The sequence below is a fragment of the Oryctolagus cuniculus genome, chromosome 7 (genome assembly GCF_051225735.1).
Source record: "Oryctolagus cuniculus isolate XC-2025 breed Fujian yellow rabbit chromosome 7, ASM5122573v1, whole genome shotgun sequence".
Lineage (NCBI taxonomy): Eukaryota > Metazoa > Chordata > Mammalia > Lagomorpha > Leporidae > Oryctolagus > Oryctolagus cuniculus.
The window spans coordinates 151,075,197-151,093,374 of NC_142873.1; the positions used below are offsets into that span (position 1 = coordinate 151,075,197).

At 53.8% G+C, this 18,178-nt stretch overlaps 1 protein-coding gene across 1 annotated transcript; it reads left to right on the forward strand.

Moving 5' to 3' along the window:
- The first annotated feature begins 10,681 nt into the window (after positions 1-10,681).
- MUL1 (mitochondrial E3 ubiquitin protein ligase 1) lies at positions 10,682-18,178 on the forward strand. Its single transcript, XM_002716001.5, has 4 exons — positions 10,682-10,929; positions 13,908-13,995; positions 15,352-15,472; positions 16,213-18,178. Exons 1-4 carry the CDS (start codon positions 10,810-10,812, stop codon positions 16,940-16,942), a joined length of 1,059 nt encoding a protein of 352 aa, XP_002716047.1. The 5' UTR covers positions 10,682-10,809; the 3' UTR covers positions 16,943-18,178.

Consider the following 18,178-nt stretch of genomic DNA (forward strand, 5'->3'; position numbering starts at 1 on the left):
GGCAGGGACCCAAGCACTTGAGGCACCGCCTGCTGCCACCCAGGATGCGCATTTGCAGGCAGCTGGATTGGAAGTGGAAACAACTGGGATCAGGTTTTCTGATAGGAGGTGTGTCCCAAGGATGTGTTTCTACTTCCATCATGGAGCCTCAGGCTGGCCATGGACTTGCAAGAGACCACATGGCTGGCAAACGGCAGAGCCTCCCAGCCTGGCCCGACTCACCTTTCCTAACACACGGCACAGGCGTGGTTCTCATTCACCAGCTGACTTGTTGCTAACCACGGGGTCTGTACTCCAAGTGAAGCTGGAGGCACAGGTGAGGTGCCACCGACCCCTGGATAAAGCCCCTCGCGGTCAGCCCCGGTGCCCCCTCCAGGCTGCAGACCTCTGCCCTGCCTCTCTGCCTCCTTCCCTAGGCCCTGGCTCTTCCGTCCACTCTGCCTACTGCAGCCTGTGCTCCTGGCGCCTCCCAGTGGCTAGCAGTATCAGTGCATCAAAGACTAATCAGATTCCTGGGAAAATCCCTGGGATGGGAGAATACAGAGATTGAAGAACCCTTAGGCTCCGATTATTTTATAAATAATTTCCATTGTTTTCCCCAGAGGCGAACTGACCTGAGCCCAGAGAAGGACCTAGGAATCCTGGTATCCAGGCCGGTTTCCTAGATGGGCCATCTTTGAGTAGTGACATGTGTGACCAAGTGACTGAATAGGAGTGACACGTGTGATTCAGGGAAGGAAATGACCCAAAGCATCCCTGAGGTTTTAGGGCCAACAGCACGAGCTAAGTAGATTTCAGCTTGGGCATATAGCTCTGGGGAAAGGAAGACCGGCGTCGTGGGTAAAGTCACTGCCAACAGTACCTGCGTCCCACATGGGCACCGGTTTGAGTCCCGGCTGCTTCACTTCTGATCCAGTTCTCTGCTGTGGCCTGGGAAAGCAAGAGAAGATGGCCCAAGTCCATAGACCCCTGCACTTGTGTAGGAGACCCGGAAGAAGCTCCTGGCTCCTGGTTTGAGATCAGCAAAGCTCTGGCTGTTGTGGCCATCTGGAGAGTGAACCAGCAGATGGAAGACCTCTCTCTCTCTACCACTGCCTCTCTGTAACTCTGCCTTTCAAATAAATATTTAAAAAGAAAAAAAAAAGGAGTGGGTTACAACTTCCCTGCACCTCAATTTCCTCCTCTGTAAAACGGGGAGAAAAAGAGCATCCAGGTCCTTCGCAGGAGTGATATGGTGCACAAGGCACAGTGCCTGGCATCGCATAGGAAATTAACTCGGGAGAGTCTTTGTGACTCGGCTTGGGTGAAGATCTCTCAGAGGCAGCAGTGACAGCGCCGTCTGTCCAAGAAAACGATGGGCAAAGTGGACTTCATAGAAAGGAAGAACTGCTCCCAGGAAGACAAGCTGCGAGAAGGAGACGTCAAGTCACAGACCGGAAGAAAGCATCTGCAGGTCAGGAATTTGATGAGAGACCTGTGTGTCCCGCAGTCCTTCCGGACCTGTTGCTTCAGCGTCTGTGGGTTCAGGCATCCGAAATCAAAGGCAGTCTGCAAATGTTCACAATAGTCTCTCAGAGGGAGAGAGAGAGAGAGAGAGAGAGAGAGAGGCCGCATTCACAGAACCCTGACTACAGACAATTGCTGTCATTGTTCTGTTTTACTCCTTGCTAATGCTGTTCATTTCTTACTGTGCCTGGTTTATAAACTAGGCTTCAACACAGATAGGCCTGTGGGAGGAGAGACATTGCATGTGAGCACAGGGGCCAGTTCCCTCCCCTGGGGGCTTGGAATGGGCTCCATCCCCCTGCCCCGATACGGGAGACGGAGCTACTGTAAAGAACTTTCTATAATCAGAAACCAAAACTCCCTGATTAAAAAGTGGGAAAAATATTTGTCCAACTGCTTCACCCATGGAGACCCGTGGGTGGCAGACAGCAGGGGGCAGAGTGCTCAGGGGCGGCTGGTGTGGCACAGCGGGTTAAGCCACCTATTGGGACACCCACCTCCCACATCAAGCTCCCGTCTGAGTTTCCATCCAGTTCCCTGCTGGTGTACCTGGGAAGCGGCAGATGAGGCTCGAGTACTTCAGGCCCTGCCAACTACAGTGGAGGCCTGGATGGCGTTCTGGGCTCTTGGTTTTGACCTGGTCCAAACCTGGCTGTAGTGGGCATTTGGGGAGAGAACCAGCAGATGGAAGACCTCTCTCTCTCTCTCTCTCTGCCTTTCAAATACCTAAATAAACCTTTTTTTTTCTAGCAGACAGAGTGGACAGTGATAGAGAGAGAGAGACAGAGAGAAAGGTCTTCCTTTTCTGTTGGTTCACCCCCCAGTGGCCCCTGTGGCTGGCATGTTGAGGCTGGCGCACCGCGCTGATCCGATGGCAGGAGCCAGATGCTTCTCCTGGTTTCCCATGGGGTGCAGGGCCCAAGCACTTGGACCATCCTCCACTGCACTCCCGGGCCACAGCAGAGAGGTGGCCTGGAAGAGGGGCAACCGGGACAGAATCCGGCACCCCAACCGGGACTAGAACCTGGGGTGCCAATGCCGCAGGCGGAGGATTAGCTTATGGAGCTGCGGTGCTGGCCCCCTAAATAAATCTTAAAAGGAAAATGCTCTGCATCGTTCATTATTAGATAAATAAAATGGAAACCGTGATGTCATTCATACCAGACACTGGTGGGACATTTGGAGCATCTGCAATTCCTGCACAGTGCTGGCGGGAAGGTGAAGTGGTGCCCCCATTATGGGGAACTGTCCAGCAGCGTCTCAGGACGTTAAGCGTCCACCTTCCATACGACCGTTATTCCAGTGCTCGACATTTACCCAAGAGAAAGGAAAGAATATGGCCACACACAGACTTGTATAAGGGGCAGGCCTGGTGCCACACTGGGTTAAGCTCCTGTTGGGATGCCCACATCCCATAGCGGAATGCCTGGGATTGAGTCCTGCCTCTGCTTCTGATCCAGCTTCCTGCTGATGTGCAAGCAAGTGATGGCCCAAGCGTCTGGGCCCCTGCCACCCATGTGGGAGACCTGAGTGGAGTTCCTGGGACCTGGCTTCAGCCTGGCCCAGCCTGGGCTAGCTAGGGAGTGAACCAGCAGGTAGGTGGAAGATCTTGCTCTCTGTCATTTTGCCCTTCAAATAAATAAAAATGAATAAATAAAGTTCAAAAATGGGATGTTTGACTTAAAAGACTTGTGTTTAAATGTTCCTAGCAGCTTTATTTATGCTATTTAAAAACATGACCATCAACAGATCAGTAGGGAAGTGTGCTGTGCTATGTTCACGCAATGAATGGGATACTATTCAGCAATAAGAAGGGACAGGAGGGAAGAATCGTTTTCTTTTTTTAAAGATTTATTCATTTATAAAAAAAGATTTATTCATTTATTTATTTGAAAGTCAGAGTTACATATAGAGAGAAGAGGCAGAGAGAGAGAGAGAAGTCTTCCATCCACTGGTTCACTCCCCAGTTGGCTGCAATGGCTGGAGCTGCGCTGATCTGAGGCCAGGAGCCAGGAGCTTCTTCCAGGTCTCCCATGTGGGTGCAAGAGCCCAAGGACTTGGGCCATCTTCCACTGCTTTCCCAGGCCATAGCAGAGAACTGGATCTGAAATGGAGCAGCTGGGACTTGAACCAGTGCCCATATGGGATGCCAGCACTGCAGGCGGCAGCTTTACCCACTGTGCCACAGCACCGGCCCCAAGAGGGAGGACTCTTAAAATAACTCTTTTGAGGGACAGAAGCCCGAGAGGATGCACACTATAGGATTCCTTTTGCATAAACGTTTAGAAAACACAAACCAGTTCTTGGAACAGAAAGCAGAGCAGTGGCTGCCTGGGAGTGGCTGGGGAGGGAGGGTGTTGGGAGGGATTGCGATGAGTCACTAGGAAATCGGGGAGTGATAGATATCTTCACCGTCTTGATTGTGGTGTTGGCTTTGCAGGCGTGTATACATATGTCAGGGCTCCCCAACTGTCCACTTTAACCACGTGCAGCGTGTTGTATGCCAATAAAGTTGCTTCAGAAAGAAAACATGGTGCCTGGCCCACAGCCCACTCTCTTGAGGAACTTCCAGGTGAAGCTGTGTGGGGCCATTGCCCCCAGCCTGGCCCTTCTGTTGTGGTGTGAGGTGCTGGTAAGACCAAGGTCATTACTCCGTTCTCATGGACTGTTCGTTCCGTACGTCTCCCATCTCTGCTGCTCGACCCTTTGACCAGTCCATGGTAAGCAGGTCCCATTGGTCCAGTGGAGGCTGAGGAAGTGAGCCCATTGGGATGCCTCTTTTGGGGAATTCTCCTATTAAAAAAGCTTACAGTTTAGTATTTATTTACTTGAGCAATGGAGCGGTGGTATACAGACAGACGGAGAGACAGAGAGCCACAGGGCTGGGCCAGGCTGCGGCTGGGAGCCAGGGACTCAATCCAGGTCTCCCATGTGGGTGGAGGGGACCAAAGCACTTGGGCCTCCCAGGGTGCACATGCTGGAATTCGGAGCAGAACGGGGACTCAACGCCGGCACTAAGATATGGGGTGTGGGCACCTTCACCTCCAGGCCAAACACCTGCCCCACGCCCTTCCCCGGGCTGCTGCTGATGGTGCACTCGCAGGCCGTGGGCCAGCAGCCTGCTGACCTCACTGGATGACCTGCTTCCGTCCTCTTCACCACACGCTGCAACCACTGCCTTGACGCTCACCCTCTGGTGAGTGTGTGCCCACCTTTACCAGACTGTACCCCAACACACTTCCTTTTTGCACTGGCTGTTGGGAAGTTTACAGTCAAGGTTGGTGTCCATTAGTTCATCCCAGGCGCCTATCACAAAGTAGTTTCCTGCCTGCCCCCCTTTGAGGTTTTGTTCTGCTTCGTAACTGAGCCTTTCCTATCCTTGTTTTATGGTATGTTCCGTATATGAAGTCATCTCAGATTTCTCCCCACCCACAAATATGTAGATTTTAAATCATTATGATAATAATTTAAAAAGTCCCCTTCATACCTTCCATGAGGTCAGAGAGTACGTCCTGCCATCCCGTGTGTCCGGGAAAGGACGCTGCGGGGAACAAATGCTCGTTAAAAATATGTTGAATGGGGTGGGCATTGTGGTGCAGCGGTGAAGCCACCGCTTGAGACACCCACGTCCCCTACTGGGGTGTCTGTGTCCCACCTCCACTTCTGATTTCGTTTCCTGCTAATTCCCCAGGATGAAGCTGATGATGGCTCAAGTACTTGGGGCCCTGCCACCCAAGAGGGAGAACAGGATGGAGTTCCTGGTTCCTGGCTCTGGCCTGGCCCAGCTCTGGCTCTTGCAGACATTTGGGGAGTGAACCAGCAGGTGGATGATCTCTCTCTTTCTCTCTCTCTGTTACTCTGTCTTTCAAATAAATAAATAAACTTTTAAAAACCTTCAAGCCAAATAAACTTACATATATGTGCGTCTAAATATATGTATAGATAAGCATATGTCATATCAATATAATATATATTACATAAACTGTTAATTATGTTAGGGGCTCACCCAAGACAAAGTTCTCTGTTTTTTAAATTTTAAAAATTTATTTTATTTGTTTTTTAAAATGTTTATTTATTTATTTGAAAGTCTGAGCTACACAGAGAGTGGAGAGGGAGAGGGGGGTTCTCCATCCACTGGCTCACTCCCCAGTTAGCGGCAATGGCCAGAGCTGTGCCAATCCCAAAGCCAGGAGCCAGGAGCTTCCTCCAGGTCTCCCACACGGGTGCAGGGGCCCAAGGACTTGGCCATCCTCCGCTGCTTTCCCAGGCCATAGCAGAGAGTTGGATCGGGAGTGGAGCAGCTGGGACTCAAACTGGCGCCTATTGGGATGCCAGCACTGTAGGCAGTGGCTTTATCCGCTACGCCATAGCGTCGGCGCCCAATTTTTGTTTATTTGAAAGGCAGAGAGACAGAGATAGACAAGAACAGACAAGCAGGCAAAGAATTTCCACCCACATTCACTCCCCAAATGCCCACAACAGGCAGTATTGGACCAGACCAGAGCCAGGAGCAAGGAACTCGATGTGGGTCTCCCGTGCAGGTGGCAGGGACCCAACTCCCGAGCCATCACTGCTGCTGCCCAGGGTGTGCTTTAGCAGGAAGCTGGAATCGGAAACAGAGCCGGGACTCCCACCAGGCACTGCAGTATGGGATGCAGGTGTCTCAGGTGGGTGACATCTGTGCTGCTGTGTCAAATGCCTGCTCCTCCCAAAGAGAAAGCTCTCAGAGGAAACCAAGTGGCAGGCAACCTGATGCTTTACTGGGGTCTGTTCTATTTCCTGTTGCCCTCGGCACCTGCCTGGTAGTGTTGGTGTGGGTGCTCGGATGCCTGCCCTCCAATCTGCCCCGTCCCTGACCCTCGCAGATGGACGCCCAAGCGCATTTACCCAGTAACCTTGCTGCTCCTCAGGGGGAAGTGTGGATTTAGGTCTGAGTTGATAAGCCGAGGGGGCCACGTCCTTAGCAGCCCTGGCTGCCCTCGGTCAGCTCTCCCGCCGCCTCGAAGTGTTATCTGCTCACTTTCTCCAAGTCACAAGTTCGTCTTGAACTTGTGACTCAGTGTGGACAACCAGCCCCAGCTGGGGGCGGTTCCCTAGGGACGTCTGGCTGCGGCTGGGCTCACCCATCTGTCATCCTCCTGACACAGCCCACGTGACGTTCGTGTCAAACGCCCCCAACAGGACCGTGTTCAGCATGGCTAATGAAGGGTTTCAGCCTTTGGCCGAAAAATGTCAAGCTTATTTAAAAGCAAACTGTCACATTTAAGAGTGATGGTCTTTTAATGAGCTCCCAAGGAACCCATAAAAGGATCCAGAGAATAAAACAGGAAGGCCCAAAATAGTCAAAACCCATAAACAAGGGGCTCTCACCTACTCGCAGTGGGGGACAGTCCACCAGCTTCCAATTTCCTGGTCTCTGTCTTGATCTTTTCCCTGCTGTGATCCAAGGATACAAGAATTTTGATTGAAATTCGAGGCAAACACCCAAGCAGGTTAGCTCACGCTCTTGCTCAGCCCCAGGAGGCTGTCCTGGCTCCCATCCCCCCAGATGCTGGAGTTTAAGGTTTTTGTTTGGCATTGAGGGCCCGCGGGATCTCTTCTCCAGGCACCTGCTCCTGTTCTCTGTCTGACTCCAGCTATCCTGGCCAGCTCTCGGCAGCTTTGCATATCTGCTCATCTTTTCTCTCTGTGTGAAGTCTTCCCTGCTCCCATCAGGGGCTGCCACTCCATGCTCCGTTCTGATTACAGAATTCTAATTCCTTCCCTGGGGGAGAGTACACAAGGCTGTCTCCTGCACCGCTGCTGGCGGCATGGCACGCTGGTTTCCCTAACGCCACGGAGCTTGGGACAGCGTGTCGCTCTGCTCATGTTCCCCTCCCACCAGAGCCCAAGCGGCAGAGGGAAGACCCTGGCTGAATAAGGTTCTATTTCTTAGTGCCCAGCACGGAGCCTTGGATGTAGGAGACCCTCTGGAATCATTGGTTGTGGAGTGACTGGTGTTTTCTTCTTTTGAATTTTTTTTTATTGATTCAAAATATGCTGTACATTCACACTCAAAAGGTACAAACAGTCACCCTCTCTGTTCTCTATTTAGTCTCCTTCTGTGTACATACCCACTGTTAATCAGCCCTTTGAGAACTCTTCCAGAGACACACAAACATCTATATTCATCTTTCTCTTTTCAAAAGGGGAGGTGTAGGTGTTGTGGCAAAGCAGGTTCAGCTGCCACTTCGGATCTGCAAAATGGCTGCTCTGCTTCTCATCCCAGCTTCCTGCTAATGTGCCTGGGAGGCAGAGGAGGGAAAGCCAAGATGATGATGATTCAAGTCCTTGGGCCCCTGCTACCCGTGTGGGAGACCTGGATGGAGTTCCTGGTTCCTGGCTTTGGCCTGTCCTAGCCCTGGTTGTTGCTGGCATTTGGGAGTGAACCAGCAGATAGAAGATCTCTCTCAATCTCTCTCTCTCTCTCTCTCTGCCTTTCAAATAAATAATGTTAAAAAAATGGAATCATGCTGTTTTGTAGTTTTTTCACTTTATTATGCACACATGCATTCGAGAAATTTAATTGACTATTGACCACACCCAGGTTTTCATTCTGTTATTAAAAACACTGCTGCAAGGAATACAGTTGTATGATGACCTTTGTCCACGTGTGCATTTACAAAGGAGGAGTTTCTACAAGTGGAATTGTTAGGTCAACAGGCACTTCTAATCCTGATCAACACCATCCACTTTTACCCACCAGCAATATACACATGTAGGAATTGCTTTTCCTACACTCTGTTCCCAATGCGTTTCAGACTTCTTGACATGTTCCACTAAAAATTTAAAGTTAGATTTTAACTTTAACAAATTCATGACTATCCCTTGGGTTGAAAATCCATCAAAGATATCCCAGGGTGTGGACAATCTAAGGTGTCTAGCCTCATGTTCATAGAAAATACATTTCTAGAAGATTCTTGCACTTTATTTTATTTTTTTATTTTTTTGACAGGCAGAGTGGACAGTGAGAGAGAGAGACAGAGAGAAAGGTCTTCCTTTTGCCGTTGGTTCACCCTCCAATGGCCGCCGTGGCCGGTGCGCTGCGGCCGGCGCACCGCGCTGATCTGATGGCAGGAGCCAAGAGCCAGGTGCTTTTCCTGGTCTCCCATGGGGTGCAGGGCCCAAGCACCTGGGCCATCCTCCACTGCACTCCCTGGCCACAGCAGAGGGCTGGCCTGGAAGAGGGGCAACCGGGACAGAATCTGGCGCCCCAACCGGGACTAGAACCCGGTGTGCCGGCGCCGCAAGGCGGAGGATTAGCCTAGTGAGCCGCGGCGCCGGCCGATTCTTGCACTTTTAAAAATTATTTTTTGAAAGTAAGAGAGGGGAGAGATGAAGTGAGAGATACGGAAAGAAGCAGAGATCTTCCATCTGCTGGTTCACTCCCTGTTGCTGCAATGGCCAGCGCTGGGCCAGGGCGAAGCCAGGAGCCTGGAACTTCATCCAGGTGTTGGGGCCCCAAGCAGCTGGGCCATTCTCCACTGACTTCCCAGGCGCATTAGCAGGAAGCTGAGACTTGAACTGGTGCTCTGGAATGGGGTGCCAGGGCTGCAAGTGGCAGGTTAGCTCATTACACCGCAACACCGGCCCAAGAAAAAGATTTCTATTTGATTCTAAGCATCTTAAAGGAATAGACTAGAAAAATAATGGATAACCAGCTGCTTTTATTTAAAGATTTATTTGAGGGGCCGATGCTGTGGTGCAGTGGGTTAACGCCCTGGCCTGAGGCACCGGCACTGGTTCAAGACTCGGCCGCTCCACTTCCCATCCAGCTCTCTGCTGTGGCCTGGGAAAGCAGCAGAAGATGGCCCAAGTCCTTGGGCCCCTGCACCTATGTGGGAGACCTGGAGGAAGCTCCTGACTCCTGGTTTCTGATTGGCACAGCTCTGGCTGTTGCGGCCAATTGGGGAGTGAACCATCGGATGGAAGACCTCTCTCTGTCTCTCCTCTCTCTGTGTAACTCTTTCAAATAAATAAAGAAATCTTAAAAAAAAAAAGAGATTTATTTGAAAGGCAGAGTTAGAGAGAGACAAAGAGACAGATCTTCCATCCACTGGTTCATTTCCCAAATGGCCCAATGCATTGTCAGAGCTGGGACAGGCCTATCCCAGGAGCCAGGAACTTAATCTGGGTCTCCCATGTGGGTACAGGGGCCCACTCACTTGGGCCATCCTCTGCTGCTTTCCCAGACACATTAGCAGGGAGCTGGATCCCCAGTAGAGCAGCCAGGCCAGGAACCAGCCACCATATGGGATACTAGAGTTGCAGGCTGAGGCTGAACCCACGGAGCCACAAAGCTGGCCCCCGGCTGCTTTTTAAAAAGTTATTTTACTTTTGTGGAGCGATCTCGTTTCTAGCCACGTTTTTACACTGACAGGTTTATTCCGCATTTCCAAGAACTGAAAGCACGCTTTGCGATGACCCAGGGAACAGAGTTGCAGGGTTCTGCAGATCTGCTTGCTAGGGAGCAGGTGCACTGCAGGTCCCACAGCGCCTCCGAGAAGGACCACCTGGGTCCGAAGCCCGCGCCCGGGCCGGCCCCTGCATCTGCAGTCTGCACTATCGCAGGGCTGCGAGGAGTCAGTGGAGGCCTAAGGCACTTTCCGTTCCGTACCTGACACAGAATAGGCACTCAGTAGATGCAATGCCAGCTACTTAATAACCAGTACTTTTCATTCGGTGATGGCCGAGAAGGGGCTACTTCAGCGGCATCATGAGGGCTCTGGAGTCGGGTCACCCCTAACCCCAGGAGGAGGACTCGGAGCACAGCCCCCAACCTCTCTGGCCTTAGCTTTCCCATCTGTAAAGCGGACAAGATAAAGTCCAGGCCTCAAAGTCTGTCCTCAGGTTTAAACGCATCGACACTCCTAAGTGCTTAACACACACTTCTCTTTCCTCCCAATCCAAGGGTGGAGACAGCGCACGACCCAAGAACTCCAGGAAACCACAGGGCTGGGACGAGTCAGTTATGGCCAGGACGCCGCGGGTGGACAGGACAACGGTCACGGCGCCGTGTGCCATCGCTCAGCCGCGAAAAACCGGCTCTCCACACCCGCGGGCCTCAAGAGCCCGGCGGTTGCCCTAGCAACGCCACTTCCGGGCCACTTTGCCCCACTTCCGGTTCCGGCGTTTACGTCATCGCCGGGCGACGGGGCGGGAAGTTCCGGGAAGGGCCGTCCCGGGGGGTGGTGTCCCAGGTGGAGGGCGGGGGTCAGCCGGTCACTCCTGGGCGTCGCTCTGCCCCCGGGGCTTGGCGCCGCCATGGAGAGCGGGGGGAAGCCCTCGCTGGGCCAGTTCATCCTCCTGGGCACCAGCTCGGTCGTCACCGCCGTGCTGTACTCGGTGTACCGGCAGAAGGCCCAGGTCTCCCGAGAGCTCAAGGTCAGTGCGGGAGCCGGCCGGGCCTCAGCCAGGTGGTCTCCGCCCCAGGTCGCGGTGAGGGCTGAGTTGGCGTGGGCCGCCCCGCGGCCGCAGGCTGGGGAGGAGCGAGGGCCGACGTCGGGGCGGTGAGAAGCGCCGCCCGGCTGCGTTTCTCCCAGGTGCCTTCACTCTGGAAGCTCGGCTTCGTTGCCTGGTTTTTAACACGTTTGTGGGGCTCGTGCCGTGCGCGGGGCAGTGAGCAGCCTCTCGCGGGGACGCCCGGCAGCGGCGCCGGGCGGCAGTAAACACGCACGCCACGTGGTGAGACGGGCGTGGAGGGCCGGAGGAAGCGACGTCTGAGCCCCGTGCAGGAGGGGGCGGAGGAGCGGCTCAGACAGGGGCCTGCGCCTGCTGCTGCGGGCCCTGCGTTTTATGTTAGAGTTTTGTGAAAGGCAGAGTTACAGAGAGGAAGTGAGAGGAGGAGATCTTCCCTCCGCGGGTTCACTCCAGAGTGGCCGCAGTGGCCAGGGCTTGGGCCAGACAGGAGCCAGGAGCTCCCTGGGAGGGGCGCGGACACCTGGGTCATCTCCGCTGCTTTCCCAGGCGCACTGGCAGGGAGCCGGGTCCGAAGTGGAGCAGCCGGGACTCCAGCCGGCGCCCCTGTAGGGAGCAGCTGAACCCGCTGGGCCGCAACGCTGGCCTCCCACAATAATTTTTTAAGGTAGATAAAATGATAATTGCCCTTAAATAGCAAAGCAGGGAGTTGAGGTTCAGGAAAAAGGTACTACAGTTAGACAGCTTGGAACTTTAAACCTCGGTTGTTTGATTCCAAAAGTGAGATTTTTATTTTTTCCAGTTGGCCACATTGCTTTATTGGGAATATCTGATTCTTCTAGAGACGGGTCTCTTAGGTCGGAGACAGGGTTTTCTCTCTTTCTTCTCTTAGGGGTTCTAGCTCCGGGCTTGGAGTGCAAGAAGAGTCTTGGGCCTGTATTGGCTGGAGCGCCTCAGTGCCGCAGCTGGGGCTTGACTGACACTTCATTATCATGGGCTGGATTCTGTGAGGGCTTGGAAACAAACGTGTGGCATCCCTGCGGAGAAGGGAGTTTGGGATCTGAAATGAACCAATTTACCAGGCGCTCAATTCGCTGTGCAAATGGCCCCCTGGTGAGATTCCAGCTGCCCTGTTCACCTAATTAAATGATCTAGTCACGCCTGAAGTGCTCGGCTCTTTCTGCCTCCCAAACCAGTGTCTCCTAGCAGTGGCTGGCTGTAGGTGCTTCGAAGGGAGAACCCTGCAGGTCCCATCTTTGGGTGACCCTAAAAGCTTTGCCAATTAGTTCCTGGATGAGCACGAGGTGGCCCCTTCCTGGAGAAAGTTCGGCCCCGACACTTGGGGCTCTGTTTTCTTGATCACATTGGAAAGCTGCCGAAGTAGGGTTTGTGTCTCAGCTGTGTGCCAGCCCCTAGGATCCAAGGTCACATAACCTGCATACAAATCCCAGGAGCTCGTGTTTCCCCCTCTTTTTCCGTTTTCACAACAGACTGGAGACAAGTTGCTCTAGAGCCCCCCCCCCCCCAGCCTGGAAGCCATGCTCGCCCCTCCCCTTTTAAAATCCTCCTCAGCCGCCCTGTGATGGATGCGAGCCATGTGACTCTGGCTTCTGTTCCCTTCTCAGTAATTAGGGATGACAATGGCTACCCTGGCAGGTGGCGTGGACGTCAGATCCTGCCTGTGTCGGCAGTGCCTGGGCTGTGGTGTAGCCAGGTGCTTGTTTAAGCACTGATTTATAGTCAAATATGGACCAGGTGCCTGCTGTGTGTCTGGCCTGTTGTTGGCACTAATGGGACAGCAGTGAACAAGACAAAGAGGTTAACAGTCCAGTGGAGGAGCTAAGTAATACTAAGTAATTGTTGCTGCTGTGTAGGTGCTAATGAAGTTTTTGTTGACTTTTCTCCTGCCATTCGCCGTGTAGCCATAGCTTCTTAAAGTCAGTGACTTTTAATATGTGTCCAGTAACTCTAACCTCTATAGAGGGCACTTACCTGCCTTCTCGAGACTTATTGAGGACAGGAATGTAGCATAGCAGTTGATGCCACTTGGGGTGCCTGCATCTCATACTTGAGTGCCTGGGGTGTTGTTTGTTTTATTTTAGTTTACTTGTAAAGGCTGAGAGAGAGAGAGATGGAGAGATGTCTTGCATCAGCTGGTTCCCTCCCCAGATGTCTGCAACGGCCAAGACTAGACCAGGCCCAAATCAGGAGCCTGGTGCTGGATCTCCATCTGTGTCTCCCCTGTGGGTGGCAGGGCCCAAGCCCTTGAGCCGTCATCTGCTGCCTCCCAGCATGCATTAGCAGGCGTGTTGGATTGGAAGTGGAGTAGCCTTAACCTGAACCGGTGCTGTGGTGTGGGGTGCGGGCATCCTTAGCGGGGTCTTAACCTGCCGAGCCACAGCAGCTGCCCTGGTTTAGGTGATTTTACCTAAGCTGTTGTGCCATAGCTCTTTGTTGTCAAGAAGAGACTGAGTGGTGACCAGTGCGCAGTATGCAGACTGACGGTGCCTTTTATGTTTTGAGTGTATGTTTTAGTTACTGGGTGGCACAACGTTCCCCATGGTGGGGTGTGCAGGAAGGAGGCTGCCTGTGCCTGTGTGTGTGACAGCTCTCTGCAGGGCTTTGAAATTACATTCTCCACCTATGCCCAGTTTCCTCATTCTCTCAACATGGAAACAGTAGCAAAAAATGCCCCAAGTACTTGAGCCCCTGCCAGCCACGTGGGAGACCTGAATGGAATTACAGGCATCTGGCTTTGGCCTGGTCTGTTGTGACCATCTGGGGAGTGAACCAATAATGGAAGATATCTTTCTGTCTCTCCCTCCGGCTCTGTCACTCTGCCTGTCAAATAAAATTAATCTTTTTTTTAAAAAAGTTTTTTTTTTGCCTTTCAGTTGATTGAACGTGTCAGGATGTATTGGTTAATATGTTCTTTCTGCATTTAGGGAGCTAAAAAAATCCACCTGGGTGAAGATTTAAAGAGTATTCTTTCAGAAGCGCCAGGAAAATGTGTGCCTTATGCAGTTATTGAAGGTATGTTTGTTTATTGATAAATGGAAAACAGCTTCCTTCTTCCTAGAGATTGATAAAGATCGCCTTTTTTGTTGTTGGAGCCCTGGTCTGGGACGTGATGTGGGAGTCAGAAAAAAGTGGGTAATTGTTGTGTGCTCTTGGGGAGATTACCAGACCTCTCTGGATGTCTGTTGCCTCATGTGTAGGATGAGACTTGCCTCAGGGGATTGTTGAAGACTTGAGGGTTGTGATCCTGTAAAGTAGTTAGCAGGTGCTCCTAAAATTCACTTATGGTGATAAAAGTGTCAACATTTTGATTAGATAACAACTCAAACTGAAAACGTACTCTTGGTTACCTTAAAGGAAAAGGCGCAACAATAGGAGTAGGCTTTTGGCCTGGTGTAAGCTGCTAGTGGGGAAACCCACATCCCTTGGAGTGCCTGGGTTAGACACCCAGCCCTGGCTCCTGACTCTGGCTGCCAGTTAGTGTGGCTCCTGGAAGGCAATGGTAATGGCTGGGTTGGGTTCCTGCCACCCGCATGGGAGACCTGGATTGAGTTTCCGACTCCTGGCTTTGGCCCATACAGCCTGATGCAGGCATTTGGGGAGTGAACCAGAGGATGGAAGCGCTTGTGCTTTTTTCTCTTTCTCCCTCCCTCCCTCCCTCTCTTTCTGTCTTCCAGTTTTATTATAAAGGGTGGGCATTTGGCATGACAGGTTGCCACATCCCGTATTGGAGTGCCTGGTTGAGTTCCAGCTACTTTGCTTCCAGTCCGGTTTCCTGCTGATGTGCACCCTGGGTATCAGCAGATGATGGCTCAAGTACTTGGGTCCCTGCTACCCACAAGGGAGACCTGGGATTGAGTTCCTGACTCTGGCCTGAACCAGTCTTGGCTGTTATGGCTATTTGGGGAGTGAACCAATGGATGGGATATTTCTATATCTCTGCCTTTCAAATAAAATAAAATAAATTTAGGGGCCAATGATGTGGCTCAGTGGGTTAAAGCCTGGCCTACAGAGCCAAATCCCATATGGGCTCCGGTTCAAGTTCTAGCTGCTCCACTTCCAATCCTGCTCCTTGCTAATGCACCTGGGAGAGCAGTGGAGGCCGGCCCAAGTCACTGGGCCTCTGCACCTGTGTGAGACCCAGAGTAGTAAGTTCCTGGCTCCTGGCTTTGGCTTGGCCCAGCCCCGGTTGTTTTGGCCATTTGGGGAGTGAACTAGTGGATGGAATATCTCTTTGTCTCTTTCTCCTTCTCTCTCTCTAACTCTGCCTCTCAAATAAATAAATAAACCCTAAACAGAAGATTTCTGATCACTCTTAAAAAAGAAATTTAACAAATTTTAAAGGAAAGAAAATAATCTGTTTCCACCTAGGAGCTGTGCGGTCTGTTAAAGAAACACTGAACAGCCAGTTTGTGGAAAACTGCAAGGGGGTGATTCAGCGGCTGACGCTGCAGGAGCACAAGATGGTGTGGAATCGAACTACGCACCTGTGGTAGGTGTCCTTGCTCCCCGTCAGCAGCTTGACAGCTGGTCTGTCCCAGGACTGGGCCGACCCAGCTTCTCTTGAGACACGTTGAAGACCAGTCTCTGTGTTGGTGACGCTCTCGTGTGGGTCTGTGGCCCTCTCGCCTTGGGATCACCTGGGCAGCCTGTTGGCTGGTTAGCGCCCAGGCTCCATTCCAGACTGCCAGGGTTTCTAGGACCGGGGCCCAGATCTGCTGGTTCCTGGTGCACACTAAAGCCAGAGTACCACTGGCTTCTGGGTTAATGAGTTCAGTGCTTGATCAAGTCATTGTGAGCCATTCATGGAGTGCCGTTTCTCCGGCTGGCCCTAGAGGGTTTGGTTTCGATGTCTTCTCCAGTAGCCAAGGGAAATGAATGGTGCAGGCCACCTGCACTGATCTTGCCTGAGGTTCTAGGATGGCGCCTCACCAGTGGCTGGGTGCCTGCCACCCACGTGGGAGAGCTGGATTGAGTTCTCAGCTCCTGGCTTCAGCCCCAGCCCAGCCCCGGCCGTTGAGGGCATGTGGGGGGTAAACCAGCAGATGGGGGTGCTCTCTCTCTCAAATAAATTCCTGTAAGAAATGGAGGCTCCCTATCGATGTTCCTTTGTGCTCTTCCCATTGCTGGGCACGTTATCCTGTCCTCCCGGCATTCAGGTCCTCGCCTTCCCCCCTGGGTGTCCAGCGCTTGCTTGCCGTGGTTTGATCATCAGATCTCTTCCTCGTGTAGGAATGACTGTTCCAAGATCATCCACCAGAGGACCAACACGGTGCCCTTTGACCTGGCGCCCCACGAAGACGGCGTGGGCGTGGCTGTGCGCGTGCTGAAGCCCCTGGACGCGGTGGATCTGGGCCTGGAGACGGTGTACGAGAAGTTCCACCCCTCGGTGCAGTCCTTCACCGATGTCATCGGCCACTACATCAGCGGCGAGCGACCCAAAGGCATCCAGGAGACGGAGGAGATGCTGAAGGTGGGGGCCACGCTCACGGGCGTCGGCGAGCTGGTCCTGGACAACAGCACCGTCCGCCTGCAGCCCCCCAAGCAGGGCATGCAGTACTACCTCAGCAGCCAGGACTTCGACAGCCTGCTGCAGAGGCAGGAGTCGAGCGTGCGACTCTGGAGGGTCCTGGCGCTGGTTTTCGGCTTCGCCACGTGCGCCACGCTTTTCTTCATCCTGAGGAGGCAGTACCTGCAGCGGCAGGAGCGCCTGCGCCTGCAGCAGATGCAGGAGGAGTTCCGCGAGCACGAGGCCCAGCTGCTGAGCCAGGCCCGGCCCGAGGACAGGGAGAGCCTGAAGAGCGCCTGTGTCGTGTGTCTGAGCAACTTCAAGTCCTGCGTCTTCCTGGAGTGCGGCCACGTGTGCTCCTGCAGCGAGTGCTACCGCGCCCTGCCCGAGCCCAAGAGGTGCCCCATCTGCAGGAGGGAGGTCACCCGCGTGGTGCCCCTGTACAACAGCTAGGCGGGCAGCCCCTCCCCGCCCCGTGCGCTTGCAGGGGTGGGTCCTCGCGAGGCCTCCGGGAGGCCGGGGGAGCTCTTCCCTGCAGGAACTCCGCCAGCAGCGGGGTGCTGCCTTTCCCGCTCTGGTCACAAGGATGAGAGCCCCGGGCTGGGGGCTGGGGGCTGGGGCGCGGTCGCGTGAGGCCTCTTCCTGGAAACACGAGAGCACCAAAGCCAGTGACTTCAGTCCTGCTCCTCTGGCTGCTGCTGTCTGGCCGGTGTTGCTTGCTGCAGGCTTGGAGGACTGAGCACAGCGTGAGGGCAGGTGGGGCTCTGAGCGCAGGGACGCCTGGCGGAGCTGCCTCTGGAAGACGGGTTATGTCTCTCCCTTTGCCTCCACCCGAGATAGGCCGTCCTCTGGGAGACGGCTGGGGTCTCCGCCTCCGCCCGAGACAGGTGTCCTCTGGGAGACGGCTGGGGTCTCCCTTTGCCTCTGCCCGAGACAGGTGTCTTCTGGGAGACGGCTGGGGTCTCTGCCTCCGCCCGAGACAGGTGTCCTCTGGGAGATGGCTGGGGTCTCTCCCTTTGCCTCTGCCCGAGACAGGCTGGACAGCTGCAGAGTGTCCAGCCGCAGGAAGCACTTTGTCCTTTTTTCCCCGCTTGCCTCCCACACGTGGGCACCTGTGTGGAGAGGACAGAGGGAGTGAAGTCCGCAGACCTGCGTCTGCCTGGACCCTGAGCGGCAGGAGGAAGAGAGGTCTCGTCTCCACTGACCTGGGAGGCCGCCCCAGGGCCCTCTGCCAGCCAGATCCAGAACAGCTGGGGAGGGCAGAGCGTGCGCTGGCTTGCCCTGCCGAGGCTCAGTGGCAAGGCCCCACCGCTGCAGGAAGCAGGCGGGACGCGCGGCCCTAACTCCTGGCTTTCGCAGCTTTTTTTTTTTGCAAGGTTTTACAAGTTGCCAGCACCTGGAGCACCATGCTTTTCACTGCTGCCCCCTGCTCTGGGCCGTGGTAAAGTTAACATCCCCTGGGCGCAGCTGTCCCACCCCGCTGCCCCGCCCCCTCCCCCACACCTGCCCTTCGGAGCCCTGGAGTGCGAGGGAGTGGCGGCAGGTCCTTCCCCACTGCCCCGTGGGTACGAGCCGCACACGGCTGTTTTCTCTCTGCCTTTGCCTCCTGGTCCTCTGCGTGGGAGGAGGGGAGCTCTCAGGGGTGACAGTGCCCAGCGTGAACGGCACAGATTAAACACGTTGCAGCCA